The sequence below is a fragment of the Plectropomus leopardus genome, chromosome 8, assembly GCF_008729295.1.
Source record: "Plectropomus leopardus isolate mb chromosome 8, YSFRI_Pleo_2.0, whole genome shotgun sequence".
Classification (NCBI taxonomy): Eukaryota; Metazoa; Chordata; class Actinopteri; order Perciformes; family Serranidae; genus Plectropomus; species Plectropomus leopardus.
The window spans coordinates 33,310,399-33,329,495 of NC_056470.1; the positions used below are offsets into that span (position 1 = coordinate 33,310,399).

Genomic DNA, 19,097 nt, shown 5'->3' on the forward strand with positions numbered 1-19,097 from the left:
TCATTATAAATTAAAGGTCAATTTACAGAATATACGTAGTTTGTTTAAGTTTTAACAAAGAGTTAAGGCTTTTATTGTGAAGCAGTTTTATTTTTTATGGTGGACCATAGAATTTAAATACTGAACTCTGAAACTGAACTCTAGCTGCTGCAATTTGGCAAAACCTCCGACAAATCTCACACTAATCAGCAAAACCTATTTTTTCTCTCCAGGAATCATCATTTCTAACAATGAATTCAAATTTAACTACCCAGAAAAAAATGATGGCATTGTACGTTCCTGCAAACCCAGGATGTGTTGCATTTTCACGTTATTATGTTGCAAATATGTTGCAGCTTTACATTCTCACAACACTGTGGTTATGTTTAGGCACAAAAAACACTTGGTTGTGGTTAGGAAAAGATCAAGTTTTTTGGGGAACAATATCGGTGTGAAACACAGTGGTGTCTCAGGAAGAAACAACTGCTATTTATGGCAATTTTTGTGGTGCTCTCCAGGCAGGATATGCAGCAATGTCTTGTTAAAAAAACAATAACTTTTCGTGGTACTATTTGGCAGGAAACGCAGCAACGTCCGGTGAAGAAACAACTGCTTTGCCTGCTTTTTGTGGCAAAACCCCAGCAGGAAACACATCAACATCTCACTCAAAACAACAGCTTTTCTTGGAAATATCCAAGCAGGAAACGAAGAGACGTCTGGGGAAGAAACAACTGGTTTTCATGGCAATATCCCGACAGGCAACACAGCAACCTCCCCATAAAAAACAACTACATTTCATGCCGCTATGCTGGCAAAAAACACAGCTATGTCCTGGAAAGGCACTTTTTTTTTGGCACTATCCCAACAGGAAACGCAGTGATGTTTCAGGAGAAATAATGACTTTTTGTGGCACAATTTTTAAGATAATGCCACATAAAGCAAACATACATACATTATTGTCATCTTGGCAGGAAACTCAGCATCATCTCAGTAAGAAAAACCTGCTTTTTGTGCCAAGAAAGCTGCTGGAAACACAGCAGCGAGTTGCTACATTTGAACCAGTTTTGTTGATGATGAACATTGGGCTGCAGTTTGGGAGGTGTTTCGCCTAAGTGTCGTGCTACCAACCATCTCCTCCACTACCCAACGGCAAAAATCAGCTCATAATCTACGTCACTTTATAAACTGTGATATGAAACGTATGAAACTTCCAAACTCAATGTATTTGTGGTTTGCAAAAAAACGTACAACGCCAACATTATCTTCAGTAGTCTTGGCTGAATTTAACCAATCAATGGAATATTTCAGTTGAAAGATTTTCTAATTCAATAAATATTTTATGAAAAAAGAAGAAATCTTCCATATAGAAAAATGACACCGAAAACCGCTGCTATGATCCAACTGAAATGTATTCAAAGCTCAACGAGAAGACTTGATGAGAAAAATCTCACAAGAGACTTTTTTTCCTTTTGAGTCGCCGTCTCAGGCAGCATTTACTGCCCGGCTGTGTCCCTCCCAACAAGCTACACCACTTCAAACATCAGCAAACCGTTTCTAATCTTCTGCCTGAACTAAACCGTCAGTAATATAATAAAAAAACGAATCATTTGACTAAAGGAGCTCTCTCAGTCCAAACAACCAGACCACCGGCTGTTACAGGAGCCCAGAGATTCATTTGCCTTCCAGTCTAACAGTCAGCTCCCTGCAGGTCTAAAGCTCCGAATATCTTTTGTACTCAAAGCAAAAGAGTTAATACAAATAGATTATCTACTGTAAAGTACATTAAATGTTTTCAGCCTTCTCCCCTTTATGTTTTCAAATTTAAACAGACCTGCAACTCATTGCACAACAACATTAAAATTAAATTGTGTTGCATTTTTACTTGGACTGAACAGACTGTGGCTGGAACTTACTAGAGATGAATCAGTAAATCAGCCAAGTGGAAATATCTGCTGGTATTTGCTCATGGAAAATATTTTGGCATCAGCCTAAAAATGATAAGAAATTAAAAAGTACAAAATGGCCAAAAGATGCTTTTTAAAAAAAAGTGTCACTATTCTAAAGTTTGCCTCCAGGGAGAAGGGAAAGTTAAAATAAAGCAAAAAACATGGAAAAGCAAGGAAATGAACTGAAAACAGTGCTTAAAAATGATAAAAAATTATGTAAAATAATTTGAATTATTTATTTGTGATGATTCTAAATATAGTTCTCTTGACATTTTACCCTAACTTAAAAAAAACTATATATTGCAATTTGCAGGACATGTCTTGCCATTTTATTAGTTGCCATTTCCCCCATGTTTTTGGAAAAAAAATCAATCCAATTAATTCGGGGGTTCAAATATTTTAAAAACTTGCGATGACAAGCCTGGTTTCAAAGGGTTAATATGAATATTGTTTCACGTTGGTTTGCTGGAGCCTCAAAGTGCCAGAATTTTTTTGTGGTTTTTACTTTACCAAGTTGAAGAGGTTTGAAAAAGAGGGACGATCAAAAAGCTAAAACACTCACAGGTTAGCGTTGTTAGTTAGGGGCCTTCACTTTGGTTTTACTTGATATTCGTAGAGGAATCCACAGTCAATAATTTGGCTTAAAGATGATATCATTTTTAGTAATGTTTTGGATTTTACTTTTGATAGCATTTCTTGAGGTGAAGTTACTGACTGCAGAGACCAAAAAAAGGACATTTTGTTCTTATATCTATGTTTCTGCAGGTCTGTCTCACTGTCCATCCGTCTGTCTGTGAGTCTGTGTTTCTGTCTGACTCTCATGAATCCCTCATTCAGGCCGCTGGATGCTGCAGGATCATACCTTAAGGGCAGAAACACACAGAAACTTAAAGAAACCTCTCCAGCCCTGTTAGAGAAAATGTCTTTACAGAGAAAACCCTGGTAAAGAAAGCAGAGACCTGGAGGATGAAAAATGACAACACATTGTCCCGTCTCACCTCAATTAACACGGTCTCTCTCAGAGCAGAGAGGAAAGAAAACAGCTGCTATTTTACTGTTCACCACCTGATCGTCTGAGGTTGTACCCTTCGAATTCTCATGAACAAAATCCTCAACCTGACAAAAAAGCAGCTATCAGTTCCTGTTGCCATCTTGGTCCGGGTCAAGAAACAGAGAATTAGCCCACAAAATCCAGCTTTTGTTACCAACAATTCAGTCTCACATACTGTGAATCCAGTAGACTGAGATTTTCTTTAGGATGGAAAAAAAAGGAATCAACAGGTAGAATTACTGCCTTGCGATTGTAAGCCTCCACAAACCCGTCAAGCTGCAGTTAAACATCGATGCGTCACACCTATTTACCCGCCGCAGCACAGAAGATCCTTACAACCACCACAGTTTCAAGATTAGTGTCACCAATTCACTATCTGACCAAATATCTCCTTTTCAATTTAACTCCATTTTTCTGAGATATATTGAGTAATGGCCAAAAAAAGTGTTTCTGCAGAACATGATGATGTCATATAATTTTATCCTATTAGACATTTGTGTGAAATTTTGTCTTAATTGGCATATGAATTCTTGAATAATGGCCAAAAACAAATTTTGTGAGGTCACAGTGAAATTGATGTTTCATGATCAACTGCCTACTTCTATTAGTTCAGTCTTGAGTCCAAGTGGATGTTTGTGCCAAATCTGAAGAAATCCCTCAAGGTGTTCTTTATATTGCATTCACAAAAATACAAAGGATGAGGTCACAGCGACATTGACCTTTGACCACCTAATTCTTGTCTGTTCAGCCTTAACTTGGTCAAGTGGTCAAGTGGATGTTTGTGACAAATTTGAAAAAAAAATCCCTTGAGGTGTTATTGAGATAATGTGTTCATGAGAATAAGACAAATGCATCCTATTTTTTTTTATCCTATCCTAACATGTTTTATGAGTTCACAGTGACCTTGACTGAACACCAAATTCTAGTTCATTTTTGAGTCCAAGTGGACGTTTGTGCCAAATTTAGGGAAACTCTCTCAAGGTGATCTTGAGATACCACATTCACAAGTATGCAACAGATGAGGTCACAGCAATCTTGACTTTGACCACCAAGTTCTGATCAGATCATCCTTGACTTAACATGGATGTTTGTGTCAAAATTGACAAAATTCCCTCAAGGTCTTCTTAAGATATTGCGTTCATGAGAATGAGATGGATGGTCACGGTGAGCCTGACCTTTGACCACCAAAATCTTATCAGTTCATCGTTGAGTCCAAGTGGACATTTGTGCCAAAGTTGAAGAATTCCCTTCAAGGCATTGTTAAGATATTGTGATCACAAGAATGGGCTGGACAGTCGGACAACCTGAAATTATAATGCCCCTCGCCACGGCCTTTAACGACACAGAAGCAAAAAAAAAAAAGAGAAAGGTATTTTCTGTACTGTCAAGATAGAGTAGAAAATACCAAAAGGTCTGTGCACGTCTTTTTTTTTTTACTATCCTAATGATGTTTTGGGGGGCTTTATTTTGACAGTGGTAAAAAAACGAAAAGCTCAGGGTGACATGCAACAAATGCCCTCCATCAGATTTAGATCTCAGACGCTGCAGTTTATGCAATATGAAAAACAGTCTTAATAATCTGACAGATTTGTCAAGGTTTTAGTGCGATTCATTTTCTGCAAGAACAGCAGCCTACTTCTGTGACTTTCATGAAATGTTAGAGGACTGTTTTTCAAACTTGGAAACTTAAAAAAAGGCTACTTTCCGCATAATGTCCCCACAGCTCCCATGAGCTGCAGCTGCGTCTGGATACATCACCTGACTTTGGACTGAGCCGCTCTTTTCTTCACCGCAGGAAGTTCATGTTTTGTTTAGCAGTACAAGATAAAAAACAACAAGACTTCCAAATTGTCCAAAACAAATGCTATAAAAATTTCCCCACGTTGAATTTATTGCTTCGGCGCTGCACAAACTCACGCCACAATCTGTCCTTCCTTTCCCAGGTGTGGAGTATCTGCAGCTAGTGTCCAGATAGACCCCGCCCCCTAAATATAATGTGATCTCTGACCCTGCACACACCTTTGTCTAAAAACGGAAAGATACTTTTTCCCTTACCACATAATAATAAAATCACTTTACTTTCTGTCATAGCTACACGATGCAGTACGTTTCCCATGTTGAGCATCACTAAATGATGCAAAAAGACAGAAAACTAAATCTTTTAAAAGATTTACTGATTATTTTTTGTCTCACCACCATCTGCTTTTTCTTTTTCAGCCATGAGTAGCACAATAAAAGTGACAAAAAAAATTAGCCTTTTTTTTTCCAACAGACAAAAGTCCAAGTGAACGTGTCTCACAGTGCACCTTATACATAAAATAACCTGCAAATGAACTCTTACAACATTACGGCTGTTTAAATGCCTTATTTCAGATCTTGATTTAGTGTAAGTGATTTTATTTGTAATTCTACACCATAACATGTTTAATATCCTGATTTTTTATTGTTAGCTACTTACATTGCTATTATTGTTTGATGTTTTGTCTGATTTTATTTCTATTTTAACTGTTTTTTGTTTGCTTGTTGATTGTTTTTAATTTCTTTGTTCATGCTCTGCATCTCTGAAAATAAGAGGCTGCCTCAATTGATTTCCCGAGTCTTAATCATAGGTTTGTATGAATGAACATAGCTCCCACAAAAATTATACAAATGCAAAGTCACTGTGACCTTGACCTTTGACCACCAAAATCTGATCATCCTTGAATCTACTTGAGCATTTGTGTAAAATTCGAAAAAATTTCCTCAAGCTGTTCTTGAAATCTTGCGTTCACAAGAATGAGACAGACGAGGTCACAGTGACCTTGACCTTTGACCTGTGACCACAAAAATGTAATTCTTGAGTCCAAGCCGATGTTTCTGCTAAATTTGACCAAAAAAACCCAGACCCTCGTGGCATTTTTGAGATATTGCATTCACGAGAATGGGCAGGACAGATAACTCGACAAAAATACAGAAAAGCATAAAAGGTTCACTTCAGACGTATTTGGTTGAAAATCAGAATAATACTGTGAATCGCTAATATTTCGGCCAGGAAAATAGTGACCCCTGCCCAGTACAATAATGATCATAAAGTCAATCATAAATGTTTGCAAAGTGTCGATCAAAGATCTCAGCAGCAGTAAAGACAAATACATGAAAAGTGGATCAAACTGGAGCATCAACAGAACATCACGAAACTGGGTCTTTTCTCCCAGATGAAATCAGAGATTCAGTTTATCATACATCGATCCAGCAGTACAGGGCTCTGTGAAAAGGGCTGATTTCAAGAGGGAACGATAAAAACGAGAACACGCGGTAAGACGGATCCTGTGTTTGGTCTGGACCTCCGCGACACGTCATCTGCTCTCGTCTATGTGATAGAAAAGTCGCTCCAGGTCGGAGAAAAAGGCCAAAGTTTTGTTATTATATCCATTTATAGAGCTAAAAGACCTGAACTTTTTTTCCTTTTAAGTGTCGTTCCCCCAACATGGCTGCCAATCGCTGGTAACCCCCGGCAACCACCATTTAAAAAGCCTGGCGGGGACCGGCCAAGAAATTAAAATGAAAAGTAAGAGCAATAATCACGGAGAGTCACTTCATTTGTGAATGAACAGTCAAGCGACCCCTCTCTCTCTCTCTCACACACACACACACACACACACACACACACCTAAATTTGAATGATTCAGCGTATTAAGCTATATCGAGGCTGCCAGTTACCCACTCGGGCTGATTATGAGCCGCGGCCGGACGGACATGGCCAGCAGTCAGACCACCTGAGCTGAGTGACCATTTGGAGCCGATTCAATTACTTCTGGGATTGATTGATCTGGTCTGGCACAGGCAGGGACCGATTGGATTGTCCTAAAAAACTGCAGCACTGGCCGACCATTGAACTCCAGGAGGGAGCTGAAGCTGATTGTTGTCTGTCCACCTGCGTGTCCATCTGTCCGGTATTAGCTGTTTCTCTATTTATTTTGATTTATTTGTCACGACCGCCTCATCATCACCTTCTTATTACTTTTTTGTAAACATATGTATCATTATGATGATGATGATTATTATTATTAGTAGTAGTAGTAAAGCTTTTTTCTTCTTTTATTTTTCTCCTTTTATATTTCCCCTACAACACTTTTAAAATATATTAATTTAATTTAGTTAATTTAATTAATCAAATTTATATAATCATATTTCAGGGACCGTAACAACAAAATGTTAGCATTATAATCAGGTTTGCTATGTTATATATATATAGTTGATATATAGTTGAGTCCAAGTGTATGTTTGTGCCAAATTTGAGGAAACTCTTAAAGCCTTTTTTAGATTTTGCATTGACGAGAAAAAGAGAATAAGAGAATGAGAGAATGAGTCAGTTCCTTATTTTCAAGTGAACATTTGTGCTAAATTTAAAGAAATTCCCTTGAGGTGTTTTTGAGATAACTCGCACACAGGAATTGGACAGATGAGAGCACAGTGACCTTGACCTTTGACCTATGACTATAAAAATCTAATCAGTTCATCTCTGACTCCGAGTGGACGTTTGTGCCAAATTTGAAGAAATTCAATCGAGGCGCTCTTGAGATATTGCATTCGCGTGAATGGGACGGACAACCTGACAACATATTATATCAGTAAAGGGGAGATCTCCGAATTTCATATTTTTAAACAGATAAGGAAAATTAGTATAAAGTAAAAAAAGTTCACGATCACCAAAAATTACATCACCCAAAATGATCCTACAAACCAACACAAACTGAACATTACAACCTTTAGGATTTACTGCTCGACTGTTGTTGTCGTTCGTTCGTTTGTACTTAGACAACGGAGTATTTTTGTAATCAGCTGAAAACCTTCAAATTAAAACAACTAATCCTCCAACAGTTTATGACTCTTTTAACAGAATCCCAATAACTTGGGATGGAGTGCTAAAACCACCTCGAGTGCTTCACCTGCTTCGGCCAGAGATTTGCTACACTTCCCAGCATGCCTTTCACCAACCCCCCAGATAAAGAGATGTGACCTTGCTGCTTTTCAGCTGTGGATTTTAAATGTAGATTCAGAAAGCGATATCAACAAGCAGAGCGAGAGTCTCCAGTCGAGGAAAGATGAGTCGACCTTCAAACCTCAACCTGCCCGATGCATTGTGGGATCCCTCCTGCTCCCCCTCAGTCTGTGCGTCTCCTCTGAGATGGACTTTGCCCCCAAACGATTGATTGACACCAAAACTTGTTTTTTTTTAGCTGGAAATTCCTACGCTCTCACACTGCGGCTGAAATTATCTGTACAGAGAGTTTAATTATTGTAATATTAGGGGGAAAAGATGTAAAACAGAGTGTAATCACGACTCGCTGCTCCGTTTCTTTATCAGTATTTACGCGGATTATCCTTTAAAGACTGACAGAGAGATGCGAGACAAAAAAGAAAAGATAAAAGTCAGCAAAAATAGGGATTTTGCCTTAATCCAGTGATTTAAATACTAAAAAAACAAGAGCTCAGTGGATGTTTGCTGAAACTTCTCATAGAGGCTAATTTCATTTAATTTTTAAAAAATGTGCCAAAATCCCAATTTTTTTTAAAAAGGTCGGCGTTCACAATGAGCTGAATAATAAATAATAAAAAAAAATGTTTAGGCAGCAGGATATGCAGCAGACAGACAGAAACATGACATGCTGTTTATCTTTTCAGACTAAATAAAGGTTAAATAGAGATTAGAGATCCATCTGATACTTTTAACTGTCGATCAGCCGCACTAAATCTAATCGCCGCTGCAGAGACCTTTGGCAGCAGAACCATAAATAAGTTTCATAAAGCTGCAGCTAACAATTATTTTTATCTGCAGATGATCTCAGATAAAAGTTTGGTGGTAAAATGTAGGAATAAAACGCCTGTCAAGTTTTCCCGAGCCCAAAGTTTGTCCTCAAATGTCTTCTTTTTTCCCCCCAAAATAACAAATATGAACAAATTTTAAAAATGGAAAATCTAGTGCACATGCTGCATACTTTGGTGCACATTTGGTCTATTTTTTCTGGCTTGGATTTTGTTTCTTGGTTTCAAATAAAGAAACTATTAAGACAATAGTGTGCTTTCAGAATTTTAGGAACAGTCAAAAAATATGGGGGAAAAGGCAATCAGTAATTAGGCAAGAAATGTCCCTCAAAATGCCGAAAAAGGAGAAAATTATAAAGAAGGAGAGAGGATTATTAAAATAATTATTCATTTATATTTTCACTTTTTTCCAGGTCATTTATTTGTATATTTTCTTTAAAGTTTATGGTATATAATTTATTTATTTATTTGGTAATTTTCTTGTCACTTTTTTCTAATTTCTTGCTCATTTCTTGTTAAGCTGCTGATTGCCAATTTTGTCAGGTCTCTAAGGGTTAAGACAAACTGGAATGCCCGACATGATTTTACAGAAATATGTGAAAAAGCCACAGAAACTTAACGCCAAATGATGTGATGGTGGCACGAAATGTCTTAAGTTACGTGCTGGCGGCAAGTCAGTTTAGGCACCACAACTACTTGGACAGGATAAAAAAAACTTACATTTTTGGTCAATATTATGATGTTCATTATGTATGTGAAGAATGTAAGTATGCAAAGTTAAAAGAAGTCAACATCGACTTTTATTTGGGGCAGTCAGCTTTAATGCGTTAATTGTGATGTAATTAAGACCCGTGCATTTTTTTTTAAAGCTACTAATATCATATGACACTAGAAGACTTGAGAAATCCATGATTTAAAATGTGGTTAAACAAGATTAACTTTTTAAATCCTAAAGTCCTAGAAACATCCTCAAATCCCAGAAACATCCTAAAGTCCTGGAAAATGTATAGGGCTGCTGCAGGTGGCCCCTGGCCTCCTGTGGCCCCTAAGCAAAGCAAGTGGAGTATCTCTGTCCTAATAGTTTACTGCCAAAAACTAACGCCAATGTAACTATTTGCCTGTTTCATTCTTATCTATGTTATGCCTCACCTTAAATGCCATTTAAGTTATTTTTTTTTCTCCTCATCATTTCCTCTCAGCATCGTCTCGTCACGCTGGCTCTGCAGAGCTGCTACGATGCAAAATAACACAATGTCTCAGGCGATGGACTTGAGACACGAGCAAACACATTCAACCTCTGAGAATACAAATGTGGGTTTATAACTGTACGCTGTGACTTTGTTGAACGAACCACGGGGACCAGATGTGAACTGAGGAAACAAGACATCTTTTGCACTTCAAATTGATTAGCAGATCAGATCTGAATCACATGGGAGGTAAAAATAAAATGAGACAGAAATGTTCAGCTGCAAGTGGAACTCATTTCCACATGTGCTGAATAAAATCTCATCTCCTCAAATTTAAAACCGGAGTCAGACTGAAATCCCAGTCACACTCAACACTGTCCAACTCTCCCGGCAGCAACTATCACGTTAAAACCAACTCATTGTCATTCTCCAGCTCTCAGCATCTTATTGTTGTTCATTAATGCAGTTCATTACAGAGTCTGCATGTAATTATACTCGTGTGAATTCCCACACGCTCTATTTCTGAATTAGCTGATGTAAAATCCCTCAGAAAAAAAAACTGTCTTCCTCTCATGTCACAGAGGTCAGAGGTCAGCTGCGGCTCTGGAGGGAGGAGTTTGGGCACTTCAGCAGGGCAGATGGCACATTTACCTATCATTGCTTAACCCTTTGAAACCTGGATCAACATCGGTTTTCTTGTGCTGCGTTCAGACGCCTCTGACAAGCATTAAAACCTTTGAAATGTGAGCAAATCAGCTTAACTGTTTTCCATAACATGAGGAAAAAAGGAAATAAGCAACTTGGCATGAAATAACCACCAAATAGCAGAAAATTAGTAAAAGGTCACAAGAAAAAGGTCTGTAAATTAGCTTTAAAAAGGGAGAGAATAATTAGAAATTTATCAAACTAAGGAAAAATATCAAGAAAACTATACTAACAATTAAAACAATTATATATTTAATTTAGGTTACAGAAAAAAGTTAATAGTATTTCTATTTATTATTTTATTTTTGCACTTCAGGTCATTTTCTGTATTTGTTTTTTTCAATTTCAGGTAATTTTCTGGCAACCGTTTACTAATTTCTAGCTATTTTGGGAAAAAAGTCAAATTCAAAAGGTACCAGCAGTTTGTCCTGTGATTCTAGAAATCATGCTCTGTTTCCTTAAAAGTTAAAATAATAAACAACACAGAAACGCACGCCTTCTGCCAACAGCCATCGACATTAACACGACACCAACAAGCCGAAAATAAAAGCTTCCACTGAGCTGCTGCTGGAAAACATATTCAATAAAAAAAGTTTTTTCATTACCGATGCTGCAGGGAGGAACACGGATTTCAAACTACTTTGTGACTATTTGTGTTTTGTTATTTCAAAGCTCCAGCAGGATGTTACATTATTGTTTCTAACACTTGTATATCAGTTCAGCATTACTCATGTCTGCTCTGGTGTCTGGCCTTGGGATGTTTTGTTTTTTTCTATCATCTCAGACTTGTCTCAGTCTCGTGGGTGTTTGGACTCTGACCTGTTTCAGTCTTTGGTCGTGATCAAGTCTCGTTGGCTTTTTTCAGTTTTGGTTTCCTGCCTATAGCGTCAGCGGCTGCTCTCACAGCAGACTAGACGGGCTGCTGTCAGTCAGGCGTCGGAGCACCAAAGTGCAGAGGATCGTTATATTCTGCGGTGCATCTTTGCAACGCATTCTTACTTTAGACATGTTAGACAAAAGTGCAAAGAGATATTACAGAACTGTGGTTCCCAACTGGTGGGTCGCGGTACAGAAGTGGGTTTGCTGGTCCATTCTGAATTGTCAATGTGTCAGGTTTGCAGAAAATCACGCTTTATTTTGAAGTGAGGTGTAATGCAGCCACAGAGCTTTTATTTTGAAGCACCAATTTTGTTTATTCTTGGAATATGTTTTATTTCTTTGTGTTGTAAGCCAACATGTTGTTTACATTTTGTGAAATAGAATGAATAATGTGGAGAGACCACTTTACTGATCCTATATCTACTTGTTCTTGTTTTTTGAGATTGTAGGATTCAACATTTGTTGAGGTGAGATTTTCTTATAAGCCTTTTGGTTTTCTGTATCATCCGCACAATCTGCTACCTTCTGGTGACTGGACTCTGGTTACCACTGATTTTGGGACGCCATTGTCACAGAAGCATAGCAGCCACCCTCCAGTTCCCACCTTATTAACACTGTTAGCTCTGTCAGCACTCAGTACATTTACATGCACAGTGAAGTGGAGCTACGGTTATACCTCTATTAGGCCAAATAATCAGCCCCGGTATACAAGCACGGTCAAATGGTGACAATATGGATAACTTTTCAGCGCGGTACATTTCCAATGTGCTCTACCCCGTACTTGGTGCCTTCATCTTCTTTTTTTTCCTTCTCCCTCTTGCTTTGTTTTTCTCGTCTTTCTTCTGCAAATTTAAGCTGTTTGACTTTCGCGTTTAAGCACGGGGGACTATTGAGCATACACAGAACACCGAGGCCAGGTCCAACTAAGGAGAATACAAGAAAGAGTAAATCGGCCCCCAGAGGCATTATCTAGGTGTGTTAGTCTGACCTCGAGAAATTGGACATAGTATGATTTCAGTCGACTAACGTGTTTACATGTATTTTTAAAAGTTCAGGTTTAGTCGGACTAAAACAGTAATTTGACTTTTGATCATGTAAATGTACTGACTGTTGCCACTGTTTCCTCTCTTAGCACTATTAGAGCAGCCGGTTCAGCCAAATTTGTGTAGAGATTCATGTTCAGACTGTTCATCACTGATACACTCCGTGCACCATACAGAGCTTCTTTAAGACAAGTACCAAAGTATATTATCTGTTAAATGTATCAAAAGTACATGTTCTGCAGAAAATGAGCCCATGTGACTGACAAATTTGGTCATACTTCACATGATACGACAGCTAATGCTGCATCAAGATGTAGAATTGTGCATACGTTGCTGGTTGAGGTGAATTTTAGCCCAATTTTTCTCAACCTCAACCTCCTCCAGGCTTCCCCCAAAGAGTTAAATGGAAAGTCAAAGGGGTGGTGAGATGATTAATGGGGTAAAAAAAATAGGAGAAGAAAAGCTAAGTTCTGCAACACACATTTGTCTTCATTTTTTGTACTTTTCCCTTATCATAGGTTTTATTTATTTATTTTGAGAAATATTTGAGAGTTTTGCCTCTGTGGGTCTTGAATAACTGTTCAAATGAAAGCATTTGTGAAGTTTCATGGGGAAACGTCTCTCCATTGCTTTAATCTTTAACAGTACATTGCATTTAATGAAGTAATCATATTTTTTCTGTTATCTGTTAACATGAAAAGTAACTGTAGTGTAGTTTCGTAAAAAGCACAATATTTCCATCTCGAGATTTTGTGGCATATAAGTACAAAGTAGGAGAAAATACTCAAGTAATGCATCTCCCACATGCTGCGCAGATAAAATAAAGATAATAAAATACATATATTGCTTTAATACATGCACTTGGTCACTTTCCAACACCACTAGCTTGTAACATTCTGCAAGTGCAGTTTTTTTCCAATAAATATTTACTATATTTTCTTCAGAGTTGTTTTAATGATGTGAAGATAATGCAACATATCTGCATTTTTTTTGTGGTCCTATCACTAATACTATTTCAAAACACTTTTGAATCCAAAGGACTGAACTGACATTACAGTTACTCTTACTATGAACATTTGGTCGCCTTCTCGACCTCCATTTGGACTCTGTCTTGAATGTGTCTGGGAGCTGCTCAGACTTGACTTAAGTGGACTTGACTTCAGCTCTGGAGCTGCATACAAAACTCTATTCTTACCAAAGGACAAACATTAGTGAACATTCTTGTTCATGAAGTATAATTTATGTTTCTGTCATTATATATTTTGATAGAGATAATTTCTTTGACATATAGACTGCATGCAGATGTGGTTTCATTACTGCATATCACATGTGAGATGAACTGACAACCTGACGATGTGTGAACCTGATGCATCATGATGCTAATTATGTTTCACAATGCTTGGAAAACGATTAGACACTCGGGGTGTTGTGAAACTTTCATATTCAAGCCAACACTTTGTCTCGTATCAAGTGAACGTGGCTCTGGAGGAATTTAAATCAAAGCAAAGCACATATCTGACAGGGAATACACACAGCTCAAAGCGCAGGGTAGGACATCAGTTTGGATGTGTTGTGGGTGGAACGCACCTTTTAAAGATTTTTGCATCCTTGCATTTAAGATTTTATGTGGAGTGTGGAGGAAGAAAAGATTCAGTTTCAACATGACAAGCAGGCAGAGGAGAAGAGGAGCGGAGCACGGAGCTTTGACAATACTCCTGTCAGCATGTCCGGACCATGACAGACACAGAAACCAGAGAAAGAGACTGCATGTTAGAGCTCAGGCGACTCTAAGCAACCGTCCAGATTCAGTCACAATCAGGGTAAAAGGGGTAAATGGACAAAAAGCCACATGGGAGAGTAATTCATATTTCTACTATCACTGCTGGAAGTGTTGTGTGAAAGGAAATGCTACAAATTCAGCTTTGAAACCAGAACCTCACTCTATCCTGGTCGATTCGTGCACATTTCTGTCACCAGCGGATGGGAAGAAAAGGTAATATTTCGGGGGATAAGCGCACATACACACACACACACACACACACACACACACGGTGGGACATGCACACATGTAGCGAGCGCATACACACACACACACACACACACACACACACACACACACACACCACTATCCTGTTGGGAATACAATTCTCACATGTGCATATATCAAACACACACCAGCAGCACGTATGCACACACACACACACACCCCTCTTGTCCCCAAACCCAGCGGTCCTACCTCCAGACTTGCCCCAGCTGCAGGATGTGAAGAACGGTTTGAAAGACCCACATGCAGACGGTGCAGCACACCTCTGGGGGCCCCCGACTCTTGTTGCCGTCGCAGGCGGGGTAGAGGACGTGTAAACCGGGGTGGCATTCGCGGCGTTCCCCGCTGCCGCGCTCCCACCGCGCTGGTCGCTGTCCTTGGTGCTGAAAGTGCTGTCGCCCGCCGTGGCTGCTCCGCCTGCCGCGCCTGCCGCCGCCGCGCCGGTCCCGCTGCCGCTCGCGGCTCCGTCCCCGCTGCTCAGATCCGAGTAGTCATACACGAACCACCGGAAACTCAATACCTGGACGACAGCGGAGGGCACCACGACGAAGACGAGCGTCAAGCCGAACCACCAGTAGTCACCTCTCAGGTAGTAGTCGGCGGCCAGCCACAGGTCGGTCGCGCCGTCGGAGAAAAAGACGAGCAGGGCGCAGAGCACCCAGCAGCAGTCCAGCAGGGTGTAGGGTTTCCCGCCGGCGGCGCTGCAGCGGGGCCGGGCGGCGGGGTTCCCCGGCTCCGAGAGGCTCCTGGGCGTGTTGTCATCTTCCACAGACACCGCTGCTCCATCCGACTTAGCGGCCATGTTGGTTAGGATAGGAGAGAAAGACAGAGAAAGAGGTGGGGATACAGGAGAGAGAGAGAGGGAGGGGGCTGGCAGTGTGCAGGGGAGAGAGAGTGAGAGAGATTACATCATAACTAGCCTCATCATCAGCCAATTAATTGTGAGGCATCATTACTAACAGCGCTTTTAACACCATGACACCAGCGCGATGTTTCCAGGACATCCAGCGCGCACACGGACAATTCTGCAAACATTTAGGACCTGCAGGGTTTTCAGTTTTTTCTCCCTGTCATTAAAATCTCTCCCACTTACATTAGGCTGTCTCCTGCAGCAGCAGCACTCTGCTGCACATGACAGGAATGTTGTTAAACTCATATTAAGGTGGTTTATATGCAGCTCCTGCTGAGTATCCGTTTCTGACTTGGCACCATCACTGAGAGGACTCTTCATTTTTTTTACTATAAATCTTGTAAACCGGTGAATGTTTTGCATCCTGTCCACTGTATTCTGTGCGATGAATGTCCTCACAGCCAATAAATGTTAAAATGTGCTGTGCTTGACTTAAAAACACGAATTTATGAGACACCGTGAGACAATGCATTAAGGAGGATTTATAGAAGTAGCACAAATTGAAATTTGGGGTTTTATTTATCAAGGTAAAAGGGTTGCTGAGGTTTTGTCCTGTTTCACATTCAGACATACGGAGAAATTCATACGAGATTGTCAGTAAAATCACAGTTTGCTGTCTCGCTGGGGCAGAAAGGTTCATATCACAGTTATTTCCTCTCTCTGGGTCCTTTTCTCTCTGCATACGCTCATACTTGTAGATATGAAGGACTCATTTTCATCTTTCAGAGGCACTGTAGTCTGCATGTTTATGCTTGTTCAGTACAAAAAACAGAAAGTGATAATCCATTACAGTAAATATTTGAATCTTAATCATTAAAAGCCAAAAAAAACTCTATGCCAAATTCAGAGTGTATTGTGTGCACATTGTTCTCAACATGGAGGTTAGCTGTGTGAACACGACTTTGACACAGATTTACCGACTTGGAGATCAATTCATTGACAAATCAGTTGCAACGTGCCCAGATGCCCTTAATCTATTTCAGTTTTCTGGAAAAACTCATCAAAGACAGTCTGAAGCCTATTTTCTTCAAATATAATCAAAGTATAATCTATTTCAAAGCCATGTTGCCCAGCCCCAGTTGCTACTGATTTGTCGATGAACCGATCCCGACTCTGGATCACAGTCAGGTTCGCATGGCTACATGGAGGTGGCTGAGCTGGCGGCTATCAGCTAACAGTGCTAACTCCATAAAAATGACGGCAACAGTGCTGACAGAGTAAACGGTTTCAACAGGGGGGAACTGGAGGATGGGTGCTACGCTTTCACAGTGACACCTTCCTCATATCAGCTGTAACTGCAGAATGAGTGCAAATCGGTGGCAATGAGCTAGCCAGTGGGATACACACATGCACTGACATGCACACACGGCCGGACCAGCTTATAACAACAAACCACAGAGAAGCTCAGATTACAACACGCTGAGTTAGTGTGACGTCCCTCTCTGCTCAGTACGACATTACCCCACAAAACAAATAAGCCCAGCGGTTTTCTACTGTACTAACGCTGTAAATGTAGCATACAGAGCATTTAAAACTACGTCACCTGACACATTCATTCCTCATTTTATGGTTGTGCCATGGGTTTGAAAATATAACAGAAGACATACGTACAAATAACACAATAACACAAAATATTTAAATAACAATTACGCAAATTTTCTTGAATGCAAAATGCTCTGAACACATTGTTCTGTGTATGTCTTACCTTGATTTGTCCTTCTTGATTGTCCTTGTCCCCTGTTGAGAAATGAAAAAAAGGGACAAATGTCTTGTATGTCTACACACAGTTAGCCAATAAAGGGGATGTCACAGAAAATCGTGCTTTTGTTGGGGACTATTTTCAGTAGCGGATTGATAAACATTTGGTGCTGTACTGAGTATTTGTTGCAGTAGGACAGTGTTTTTGGACAGTTACAATAGGCGGGTTTCCATTACAGATTTGTGCAAAACTTAACAAAACAATAATTCTGAAATGTCAATAAAACACACTTAGGAGATGACTGCGTTTCACTGAGTGATGTTATTCAACTTCTCGTCTCACGATAACATTATCAGAAGCACGGCGATGGATGTTTAACACATTAGCAGGTTTATTTCTATTGCAGCCACTACACTAGCCGTCATTTTTTCCAATCCAAGGTGACGTAGACGTGTTATGGAGCGGTAGTGGAAAGGCAAGCCCCTTAAATGTGGGAGCAGTCACGTGTGAGCGATTTCTGGGAGGTGATAGTCCACGATTCAAAACTTCTGGCTAAGCCGCTCAACTTTTGAAGAATTTTGTGATGCTGAAAAAGTGTTTCCACTGCATTTTTTGCAAAATATGTCTTTTTGTAATCACCTGAAATACCACCTCATGAATGCATAAAAACATTTTTGCGATATATGGGAGTTTTTTTTCAAAATTGATGTTTCCATTAGGCGTATTTTATATTTGCAATTTTAATTCGCACAATCTGAGGATTAATGGAAACCCGCCTACAGTGTGTGTTAATGGTAATAAAGGGGAACGTCACCCAGAGAAACAGTTTGATCTGTCTGTAATAGTTTTTGGACAACAATGGAGCTCTACGGCACAGAGGAAAAAGATTAATCAGGCTTTGATACACACACAACACTGTTAGTTTGATCACTCACTTCATCATTTGATGTTTTCATGGTTAAGAAACTGTTTAAGAGTTCATCATCATCAACTGTTGAGTTTCTCCTTTTGTCTCCTCTGCCTCAGCTGGTCCCACACCAGCAGCTCTCTAACCTCACAGGCCGCCTCTGTTTTAGTTCGAGGGCCCTTTTAAGGGCATTCGCCTGATTGTAACGAGGCAGCGATGCATAAAGCTGACAAGACACAGAGCAACTGGTCTGTTTACAGCAGTGACCGTACTAATTGAAAAGATCCCATAAACTCTGAGCAGAATAGGCAATAAAACTCTTTGGTGAGTTACAGCTCTGCGCTTCACTGCCCTCAATAAACCAATCAGCCGCCGTGTTTCCACATCGGGACAGAACAAGGCTTATCTGTGCAGGGGTCAATCCAAAATGTCTGTGGAAAAAGATATAGAGCTGCTTTGTTAATCTGAAGCTATCGCTGCGCTCACAAACCACCTCAGCAGCAGCGGCAGACACAGCCACAGTGATTTTTGGGTCCTGGAACAGTTTGGCTCTCGTGTGGAGATTAACATGATTTGGCAAACGGGTGAGCTGCATGAAGAGCCCCGATAGGCCGTGAAAAAACAAAGACGAGAGGCTGTATTACAGAAACTGTGAAACTCTGAAAATCCTGTCTGATCTAATCATAAAAACTTTATTCATGGACTGAAAGCATCTTAGATTTGAGCGATATGCTGCAGTTTTATTTTATGAGTCAGAGCTGGGATAGGCAGAAAATCTGAAAAAGCCAAAAAACAGAAAATTTGAAAATACACCTTTCCTGCTGCAGCTCTTCCCTCTCTGTCCTGAGTCAGAAAACCACAGGTGTGTACATGCTTATGGAACCAGATCAAGGCCAAAAGGTTTATTAATTTGAAAAATGAAAAGAAAATTAAAAAAGAAAA

At 39.8% G+C, this 19,097-nt stretch overlaps 1 protein-coding gene across 1 annotated transcript in view; it reads right to left on the reverse strand.

Annotated features, from left to right (window-relative positions):
• Nucleotides 1-17,275, reverse strand: part of LOC121947286 (XK-related protein 7-like) — an 82,822-nt gene extending 65,547 nt beyond the window's left edge. The window contains 3 exon segments of the mRNA XM_042492267.1: nt 14,832-14,899; nt 14,902-15,509; nt 17,255-17,275. Coding sequence (XP_042348201.1) covers nt 14,832-14,899; nt 14,902-15,441 — 608 coding nt within the window. The 5' untranslated portion in view covers nt 15,442-15,509; nt 17,255-17,275.
• Nucleotides 17,276-19,097: the final 1,822 nt, after the last annotated feature.